The sequence below is a fragment of the Galeopterus variegatus genome, unplaced genomic scaffold, assembly GCF_000696425.1.
Source record: "Galeopterus variegatus unplaced genomic scaffold, G_variegatus-3.0.2 Scaffold3, whole genome shotgun sequence".
Lineage (NCBI taxonomy): Eukaryota > Metazoa > Chordata > Mammalia > Dermoptera > Cynocephalidae > Galeopterus > Galeopterus variegatus.
This window is the reverse complement of record NW_007726114.1, coordinates 1382830-1393255: the sequence shown is the minus strand read 5'-3', so window position 1 is coordinate 1393255 and position 10426 is coordinate 1382830. Positions and strand designations below refer to the sequence as shown.

Genomic DNA, 10426 nt, shown 5'->3' with positions numbered 1-10426 from the left:
CACGTGGGATCCGAACCCTCGGACGGGAGCGCCGCCGCGCTTCCCAAGCGGCGCACTATCCAGTGCGCCACCGGGCCGGCCCTAATGGTCTTTCATTTTTAGAAATTTTATTTATTTCCAAAACTGCTTGGTTGTTTTTGATAGCCACTTGTCTCTTCTTCCGAAATACTTTTAAAAATTGTTTTATATTCTAATATTTGAAAATTCTAATATCCAAAGCCCTTAGTTGTCTAATTTACCTTTGTGTTGTTTCTTCTGATCATGTTTTCTTATATTTTTTGTAATTTTGTATTTAACATTTGGTTATTTAAATCTATGGAAACAGTGAGGTCAGATTTGGGATCACTTGGAGCCAATCTCTCAGCTTTGAGTTTTCTGGACTAAGCAGGTAGTATGAATTCAAGTCTTAAATCAATGTGAGGGCAAAACTCTAATAATAAATTCTTAAGGAAGGCATTGTTTTTATATCCCCCAACTGGAACAGAGGCTGAGACAGACCATTAACCTTACAGGCTCCTTTCCCAGTGGGAGGGGCTTGCCCACCTTGCACTCGGGTCCGCTTCATACAAGGGTCTTGGTTCTGGCTCCCCACCCTGCATAGGCTACAAGAATCCAAGGTTCAAGGCCCAGGTATGGACATGCTCTCTCAAGACAACCTGGGCTTTGGGGCTTATCCTCCACTTGGGATTCCTGCCTCCTTTACATTTGGGGCCTGTCATGATTTCCCTTTCCTATAAGCTTAGCATTAATTTAAAAGACTATTTATCTAGAATTTCTAGATGTATTATATCAGGAAGTTATTTCAGACCAGCTAGTGTGTCGTATTGCTAGAAGCAGAAGGTCAAGATGACTTCTACTATCTAATTTATGCACTAGGATTTTTAGATTATGGTAGAACAATGCCATAGGACATTTCTTCAAATTACATCTTAGTCAGAATCCCTGTATTGAAAACAGATAAAAGTGCAGCATCTGCTCTGGTGATGGGGGTGAGAGGGCAGAGCCGCTCACTCATCCCCCCTTACTCTCTGAGATACCTTTAAGAAAACTTCAGGGCCCTGCTGAGCTCTGCAGGAAAATTGGAGCAATGGAAGGATCTGTACAAAGACATTTGATGACAAGCTATTCTGAAGCTTGAGATTTAGAGCTACAGTCACCCCGGAACTACACTTCCCATTCTACAGGACTAGAACTGTGAACAGGGGTCAGGAGACCTACGCTTTAAATTCCGGTTCTGCCATGATCAGGTTTTGGAACCCTGGGGGTTCTCCCAATGTTATGTCTGAGATTTCCCATGTGAAAAATGAAGAAGTTGGGCTCTGTGACCCCTGAGGTTCTTTCCAAAGCCTTCATTCTGTAGGTTCCTTTGCTGAGTCGGAGACGTGCCAGAGCTGCGGACACTCACCTTTACAACATATACTCTGACCAGGAGCTTGATGGGCCGGTTCTGTGGGATCCCCCTGGAGATCTGGGGCTCAGAGAACAATGCTGCCTCTGATTCAGGGTAAATGAGGAAAGAGCCCTGGGGTTGGGGGGAGACAGGAAAGGCCCCAGTAAGAGAGTTTTCTTCCTGAATCCTCGCCTATGTTCCCTGGTCACCCTTTCCTTCCCCAAACATACCTTGAACTTGCCCACAAGATGTCCAGACCCTCCTTCCTCTCCATCTGCATCCTGGCCCGATTGCCCTCGGTACAGGGGAAACACATTCAGCCAGTCTTCAAAGTGGCTAAACTCTTCCTCCAGCGAGCTGTTGTAGATCTGAAAGGCGAGGGCATCAGTGACAGCCCTACATCCAGAATCTGAGGGGACTCCCCTTTCCCCAGCACCCAGTCACCTTCAGGGTGGTGATTGTTTTTTTCTGGGACACAGAGCCTTTGGCTTCAGCCTCACCCTGGTCTTCGGCCTCCCCATCCACAGAAATAAGGTTGGCTCCATCTGGTAACAGCAAAAGTGCCCCAGTCAGAAATATCTGGGTGAGGAGGAGGATGCAGATGGAGCAACAGCAAAAAAGCTGAATTTCTTACCTGAATCCCCAGGATCATCAATTTCATCCTCATCAAAGTTGGGCTGAAATGAAAGGGCAGGTCAGAGATTCTTTCCCATCCTGCATCTCCTTTCTCTACCCCTTTTCCAGGATAGGAAGTTGGGAAATCTTAGTTTGAGTTCCAGCTGTGTAAGCCGCTTGCATTTTCAAAACTTCAGTTTATCTTCTAGTCCTGAGCTGTCCAAGACAGTAATCACAAGCCACATGTGGCTACGGAGCACGTGAAACGTGGCTAGTCCTATTGAATGTGCCAGAAGTGTAAAACACACACCAGATTTTAAAGACTTGGTATGAAATAAGAATGTAAAATAGCTCATTATTAATTTTTTATAATGATTACTTGTTGAAATGATAATATTTTGGATATATTAGGTTAAATAAGATATATTATTTAAATTAATCTCACCTGTTTCCTTTTACTTTTAATGTGACTTCTACACTACAAAAGTTAAAGTTACCTATGTCACTTGCAGTATATTTCTGTTGGACAACACAGCTCTACATAATGCCGTTAACAATCCCCAGCTTCTAGAATTGTTGTGAAGATGAGAAAAGATGGCTGTAACACAGAGCTCTGAGAAACTGTAGAGCTCCACATTCAATTATATCATCCTCTTGCCATTTACCCTCTAGCCCCCATCCTGGACCCTTGTCTACCCCCACCTGCCCCTGGAGCTCCTGCAGCGATGCATAGTACTTGGACCACCAGTCGAGCTCTTCAGGATCAGGGACGTCCTCCTCCAGCTCGGGGCCTTGATTCAGGAGGCCCCCTAGGGGGAGCTTCTTCAAAGGAGCCTGAGGCAGAGAGAACTCAGTCCCTCTAACCCAGAACCACCCCAAGCCCTGCCAGCCCCTTCTCCACCCATCTCCCATCCCCCATCACCTTCAGGAGCCGTCTGGAGATCCCTGCTTCAGCCAATAAGGGATCCAGGGACTTCTGTCCTGGGAGGGGAAATGACACCATGAGGTGAGGTGAGAAGAAGTCAGACTCCATGCCTAACTGGAGAGTCCCCTGGAGCTGTCTCTGCCAGGAACAGAGGGGCTTCTGTGTGGTGGCCCCTAACCTTGAGGTCCCTTGGGCACCAGGTCCCCTGTTTCCTCCTCCTCCTCTTCCTCCTCAGGGGGATCCTCATGACCCTGGAGTGTGAATCGCAGCATGTGTGGGACAATGTGGGAACCCACAAGGACTGTACGGCCAAAGGCCCGGTGCTCGATCACCAGGATGCTGAGAGGGGGCTGCAGGTAAGGCTGCTCCGGCAAGTCCTGGGGGTGGGGAGAGAGGAACTGTGTGTCCGAAGACGTGGGGAAGAGGGAAAGGCAGCCACAGAGACAGGTGGAAAAACGATACATCTGAACTCGCATTCTCAGCCCAGCTCTGCTATGGCCTCTCTGTGCCATCTCTGGTAAGTCACTGCCTTCTGTTTCCCAGCTAAAAATAGGACACAGTTCTGGATTCAAAAGCCGTATCAGATGACATAATAGATACAAAAGTATTTTGGAGCCTACAAAGTGCTATCAGAAACATGGGGTTGCTATTCTTATGTAAAGGACCAACACTCAATTTACAAATATAGATTTAGAGCCATAAAAATATGTATGGCCTTTAACCCAGGAATTCCGTATCTACCAATGGATTTGGGGTGGGGGTTATAATTATACTACTGTATTGCTGGATTTATTGTGTGTGTGTGTGTGTGTGTGTGTGTGTGACAATTATAGCACAAAGGAGAGAGGAAGGAATTGGGGTGGGGGTTATAATTATACTACTGTATTGCTGGATTTATTGTGTGTGTGTGTGTGTGTGTGTGTGTGTGTGTGTGTGTGTGTGTGACAATTATAGCACAAAGGAGAGAGGAAGGAATGGAGCTATACTGGAGAAAGTTTTCTATATTTTACTGAAACTAAATTAGCATTAATCTAAAGTAAATTGTGAAAAGTTAGTATACCTATCATAATCCTTAGGGCAACTACCGAGTAAAAACAACAAAGTAATTAAAGTGTACACCAAGAAATATCTATTTAATACAAAAAAGGCAGTAAAAGAGGAACAAAAAATATATAAGACATATAGAAAGCAAATAATAAAATGGCAGCTGTAAGTCCAACCAATAATATAAATAATAACATCAATTGTGGCTGTATCAAACTTTTCAATCAAAAGATGGAGGTTTTCAACTGGATTTAAAAAAGATACAACCACATGCTGTCTAAGAGACATTCTTTAGATTCAAAGACACATATAGGAGAAAAGATATATTATGCAAATAGTAACCACAGATAGCTGGAGTAGTTATGCTATCAAAAAAATAGAGTTTAAGACAAAAAATTTTACTAGAGATGAAGAGGGACATTTTATAATTGTAAACAGGTCAACTTATCAGGAAAATATAGCAATTATAAACTTATATGCACCTAACAAAAGAACATCAACATATAAGAAGTTAAATGATAGAATTGAAAGGAAAAACAGGCAATTCAACAATAATAGTTGGAAACTTCAATACCCTATTCTCAATAACAGATAGAACAAATAAACAGAAAATAAAGGAGCCTTGTTCAAGTGATTTGAATAATACTGTCAAACAACTTGGCCTAACTTATATCTATAGAACATTCCACTCAACAACAGAAGAATGCATATTCTTTTCAAGTGCAAAATGCAGAAAGGGATATGTGCTCCCCAACTTGCACTATGAAGTGAGAAATGAAAAGAAACACCCTGTGATGGTCTAAATGTATGTGTCCCCCCCAAATTTATACATTAAAACATAACCCCCAAGATAATGGTATTAAGAGGTGGGGCCTTTGGGAGGTGATCAGGTCATGAGAACAGAGCCTTCATGAATTAGTGCCCTTATAAAAGAGTCCTGAGGGAGCTTGTTAGCCTCTGTTTGCCCTTTTGCCACATGAAGACAAATAGAAGGTACCATCTAGACTAGCTGGAAAGCTCAGTTAGAGTGTGGTGCTGATAACACCAAGGTCCAGGGTTTGATCCCTGTACTGGCCAGCTGCCAGAGAGAGAGAGAGAGAGAGAGAGAGAGAGAGAGAGAGAGAGAGGTGTCATCTATGAGGAATGGGCCCCCACCAAACACCAAATCTGCTGGCACCTTGATTTTGTACTTTCCAGCCTCCAGAATTGTGAGCAATAAATTTCTATTGATTATCAATTACCCAGTCTAAGATATACTGTTATAAAAGCCAGAACAGACTAAGACATAGCCCCTGGAAGTTCAACGGGCAAGCTGCTTTCAGTTTCATTATCTTATAGCACAGTGAAGTTTCAAACAGAAAACTCCTGCATGTGAAACAGAGTCATGAAATAGTGGTGGGGTTTTCTGTTTGTCTTTTGCCCCCTCGCAGTCTGAAACCATTGTGCTTTGTCCTAGTCACACACACAGTCACAGCACTTTTCAGTTTACAAAGCCCTTTCACCAAAATCCTTTCTGTCATTTGCTCCTCACAGCACTCCTGCCAGGAGATAACCTGCTGTATGTCCTGCCAACCTTTTTTCTTTTGTACCTATTACCCTCATTTTACATACAGAAAAACTGAAGCTCAAATAAGACAAGTGATTTGACAAGATCCTAAGTGGCATTATCAGGATTTGACTCCAAACCCCAGACTGTAGTAATTACAAATTACACAATGAATATATTTTTCTTCCCAGTCCCTGGTGCCTCAGAGATTACATAGATTTTTTGAGGCTCATCTTTCAGGACACTTGGTTAATCTACTCATTCAACAGAGCCAAGGGAATACCACCAGCCCTTGGATTAATCCAGAGATCAGCAAACTACAGCCCATAGGCTAAGTCTGGCCAACAGCCAGTTTTTGTAAATAAAGTTTTATTGGAACATAGTCATACTCATTCATTTACATACCATCTATGGCTATTTTTGTGCTGCAATGGCAGAGTTGAGTAGTTGCAACTGAGACAGTATGGCCCACAAAGCCTACACATTTACTATCTGGCCCTTTATAGACAGTTTGCTGACCCGTGGATAGATCTGATGACCAGCTGGAAATTCACCATGTACTGCCCTCTTGCACTTCTCTGCCCAGCACTCCTTGCCCATGGCTCACACCCTCACCACTGTCAGATGCCTGACGAGCTCTGTGAAATTGGGGCTCTCACGGTAGCTGGCCAGGACCTCGGACTCCACACGTTGCCCGGCCAGCTCTAGCACCACCTGGGGCTGCTCCACCTCGAACAGATGTACACGACCAAGGCTTCTCAGACCCCAGAAGAGCACCTAGGGTCAGGAAGTGGGAGATTCAGGGACCTGCACCTGACAGAGGGATGCCCCAGTGCAGGGGAGCAAGGGGTCATTGAGTGCCTGGTGCTACCTCAACACGGAACTCCCTGAGCACTGGGCGCACACTGGGTGGCAGGGACAGGTGTCCAGAGCGGGGCTCAACTACGGTTGTCAGATCCTGGGGCTCCACATCACTGGGCACTGAGGGCTGCAGGGGAGAAGAGGTCAAATGTCAAAGAGCAGTCAGGCCAAAGGAGAAAAAGCCCAGGCTTGGGGAAGGGATATGGAGAGCTGCTGGTGAAATATAAGCACAGAACCGGGCAAGGCTGGATTAGGGGAGTGGAGGGGTCTCAGGAAGCAGCCATGTGCAGGGAGGGAGGGTGGGTACCTGGGTTCTCTGGGGTTGGAGGAGCCTGGCAAGGTAAACCTAGGGTATGACCACTTGTAATGTTCCCTGGCGTTAGGAGGTCCAATGAGGTGACCCCAGGACAGACCTGCAGCCTGCATGCTCTGGGGATAAGGGACCTGGAGGGGTATCCCTGGGACACACGCATGTTTTCTATTCCCTGAAGCTGGATGCCTGATGGAATAACAGATGGGCCCGCAGCCTGTGCCAGCTAGGCCAGGGCATTCTGACCTCAAGTCGGCCACTATAGTCCAGTTCAATGAGTTCAAAGGTGGCAATGAGCTCTCCAGCTGCCCGGGGTCCCTTCCTCAGGGGGAAGAACTGCAGCTCAGGGTGCTGGTATGGGTCCTCTGCCAGCTTCACCCTCGGGGCAGCCAGCGCCCTGCCCAGAAATATAGGAGGGCCCTGCGGGGAGGAGGGCATGAAGATGAAAGGGAAAGAGGCTCAGGAGCCAGGGGAGGGGGACTCCAGGCTGGGAACCTGGGGGGGGCCCAGCCTCACTCACAAACTTATTGTGGTCGAAGACATTGATGATGACCAGAGGAGGCTCCTCCCGCAGCTGCTCCCTCCTGCCATCCACAATCAGCTGATCAAAGACCAGGAGCTCATCCCACAGGGGGCTCAGCGTCTGCTCCAGGACCTGGGGCCACGCAGAGAAGTGACAACATCGGGTGTCAGAAGAAGGCTCCTGACGCACATGTAGGACAGCACCGCTGAGCTAAAGTAACCCTTTAAGTAACTATTTGTCACCAGAGGAGTGGGGAGGTGATGGAGGGCAAAGCATCTTCACACAGGTCTCCTAGCCCTGGTCTCTCCCTGTTGTAATCTGCCGCCCTCTGAGTCCAGACCTAAAGTCAACCCCAGAAAACAACTCCTCACCCCTGAGACCTCTGGTTCTCCACCACCCCCTAAGTCAAGGTAGTCCCATCCAATATCTGGTCCTGAAAATCCAGGGTGGGAAGAGCCTTAGGGACCTGGGGACCTAAGACCCCATCTTGTCTCCCAGCCCCGTCCACCCACATCCCATCCCAGCCCTCACCCGTGTGGTATGGCACTGGGTAGAGATGAGGACTCGAGCAAAGGGGTCTGAGAGGCCACTGTCATCTGCCGCCAGCACACCTCGGGCCTGGTATAAGTGAGCCCGGAGCTGGAAGTAGCTAAAATCTGGGAGGGGGAAGGAAAAGGTCATGTTTGCTCAGGGGACCACTGGAGTGCCTAGACTCATTAGCCCCACACTTTGGGCAAATAGCCAGGTGGGCCCTGTGCCCCCTACCCCCTGCCTGCCCCTCACTCACCGTCCCGACACAGGCTGTGGGGCAGCCCGGCCGAGGGCTCAGGCAGCAGGTCCGGGGGCAGCTCGGAGGTGCAGGCCTTGGCTTGCTTACCCAGCCCCAGCCACAGGAAGAGCTCCAGCTTGGCACAGACCTCACCAGGGGCTGCCCCAAGCGCCTGGTGGGGAAAGAAGGCATGTTAGGGTCCCAGCTGTCTCTTCTTATTGCCCCAGCCAGAGGCAACAATCTTGTTCCCCAAGGCACGCCCTTTCTCTGTATGGCTATACCACACCCTTGTGCCCCCCACCCTCCACCCCATCCCCTTTCACTCCCACTCCCCACACCTCCTGCCCCAATGCTGTCACTTCCTATACCCCACACCCCACACTCCCTCCTTTGTCCCCACCATCCCTGACACATTTGCATTCCCTGACCCCTACACCAAGGGTCACCACTTCTCACCACAAGGGACCCCTTTGATATCTTTTCCAGGGACACCTCATTTAGAAATTTTTTTGTAAGGGACTAATTGATTACGGTTCCTCTTTCACTGCCCTGCCCATTTGTCACAATGTGGTCAACAAGAGGGCGAGTGCAGGCCCAGAGCTGAAAAAATGTGTTTATCTCATTTCAAAGGTGGCTTGGGCAAAGGCACAACCTTATGTTGGCTTTTTGGACAACTGAAAAGAGTTCAGGGGCTCCTGGCTGACCACAGGCCTCCACCCTGATGCCCACGCCTGCCCTATGAGCCTCACCCCACTTCTCCCAGACACCCTCGCCCCCACCCCCCTCACTGTGAGCAGCAGACTCTGGATCTTCCCACAGTCCCGGCCCCGCTCCTCCTCGACCACAGAGAACAGCACATCCTGGGCAGGGATCCGGGCCCAGGCCACACGGCGTCGCCCACTGAGCATCCAGACCAGCACATCAGGGAGGGGTGGTTGGGGCTGCAGGCAGAGAACTGTGTCACGGAGGGGGATTGGGAGCTGAGACCACCTGCTGTCACAGCTTGGACTGGATGGATGGACCAAATATCCATCCCAGCCCTGCCTGTACCCCAGATCCACATGGCCACCTGCCTCCTGGACATCTCCCCCAAATGCCCCCCAAGCCACCTGAGGCTCAAAATCCATCCTTTTCTTTTTCTTTTTTTTTTTTTTCCTTTTTGTTTCGTGACCGGTAACGGGATCGCAACCCTCGTGGTAACGGGATCGCAACCCTTGGTGTCGCACCCGCACCGCACTCAACCAGTGAGCGGACCGGTCTCTATATGGGATCTGAACCCTCAGCGTTAGGGCCGCCCCGCTCCCAAGCGCTGCACTCTACCGAGTGCGCCACCGGGCCGGCCCACATCCTTTTCTTTTTTTATTGTGGTAAAATATACATAACACAAAAGTTACCACCTTTTTTTTTTTAAAGATGACTGGTAAGGGGATCTTAACCCTTTGTGACCTTGGCGTTATCAGCACCACATTCTCCCAAGTGAGCCACAAGCCGGTCCCATCTTAACTATTTTTAATTGTGCAGTGCAGTGGCTTTAAGTACATTCACATTGTGCAACCGTCACCACCATCCATCCTCCTCAGGCACCTAGGATTTCTTGCAAGTGCAAAGTAACCACTCTTAGAAGAAGGTGTGGGGCAGGAGAGCTAAAAGAAATCCATCAGTGGCCTTCTGGGATTTCAGCTTTTGAAGGCTGAGGATGAAGCAGAGGTGCTGAGACAAAACTCCCCCACTAGGGCCGACCTGTGGCTCACTTGGAGAGCGTGATGCTGACAGCACCAACTTAAGGGTTAAGATCCCCTTACCGGTCATCTTTAAAAAAAAAAAAAAAAAACTCCCCCACTAGGCTTCCAGCTAGCAAATGTTGAAGGCTTGGCTGGAGACCCAAGAGAAATCCTCTGATGCATTCTAAACTATCACAGATTTCACAAATAACTAAAGTCAGAAATGAAAGTGAGGTCATTACTACTGACCTTACAAAAATAACAACAATTAAAAGATAATATGAAGAACAATTGTACAACAACAAATTTGAACAGACCTATAACAACTACAGAGATTGCATCAGTAATCAAAAACCTCCCAACAAAGAAAAGTCCAGGACCAGATGGCTTCACTGGTGAATTCTACCAAATATTTAAAGAATATACACCATGTTGATTTAAAATGATCCTATGCATGATCATGCAAGGATAAGAGATCCATTCAAACTGCAAGATAGGGGGCCGGCTCGTGGCTCACTTGGGAGAGTGCGGTGCTGATAACACCAAGGCCACGGGTTCGGATCCCATATAGGGATGGCCGGTTTGCTCACTGGGTGAGTGTGGTGCTGACAACACCAAGTCGAGGGTTAAGCTCCCCTTCCTGCTCACCTTTTTTTTTTTTTTTTTTCTTTTTGTCTTTTTTCATGACCGGCAACGGATCGCAACCCTCAGTGTCACGCCCG

The 10426-nt window shown here is 48.0% G+C and overlaps 1 protein-coding gene across 1 annotated transcript in view; it reads right to left on the bottom strand.

Moving 5' to 3' along the window:
• The window catches only part of LOC103588683 (fer-1-like protein 4), a 44205-nt gene that overhangs the window by 19313 nt on the left and 14466 nt on the right, over positions 1 to 10426 (bottom strand). Inside the window, exons 22-35 of the mRNA XM_008570483.1 lie at positions 8772 to 8924; positions 8002 to 8155; positions 7746 to 7870; positions 7212 to 7346; positions 6938 to 7111; positions 6392 to 6508; positions 6136 to 6297; positions 3109 to 3307; positions 2928 to 2986; positions 2708 to 2839; positions 2025 to 2067; positions 1835 to 1935; positions 1621 to 1758; positions 1406 to 1522 (exon numbers count right to left, since the gene is read on the bottom strand). Coding sequence (XP_008568705.1) covers positions 1406 to 1522; positions 1621 to 1758; positions 1835 to 1935; positions 2025 to 2067; positions 2708 to 2839; positions 2928 to 2986; positions 3109 to 3307; positions 6136 to 6297; positions 6392 to 6508; positions 6938 to 7111; positions 7212 to 7346; positions 7746 to 7870; positions 8002 to 8155; positions 8772 to 8924 — 1809 coding nt within the window. The remainder of the gene's footprint in view (positions 1 to 1405; positions 1523 to 1620; positions 1759 to 1834; positions 1936 to 2024; positions 2068 to 2707; positions 2840 to 2927; positions 2987 to 3108; positions 3308 to 6135; positions 6298 to 6391; positions 6509 to 6937; positions 7112 to 7211; positions 7347 to 7745; positions 7871 to 8001; positions 8156 to 8771; positions 8925 to 10426) is intronic.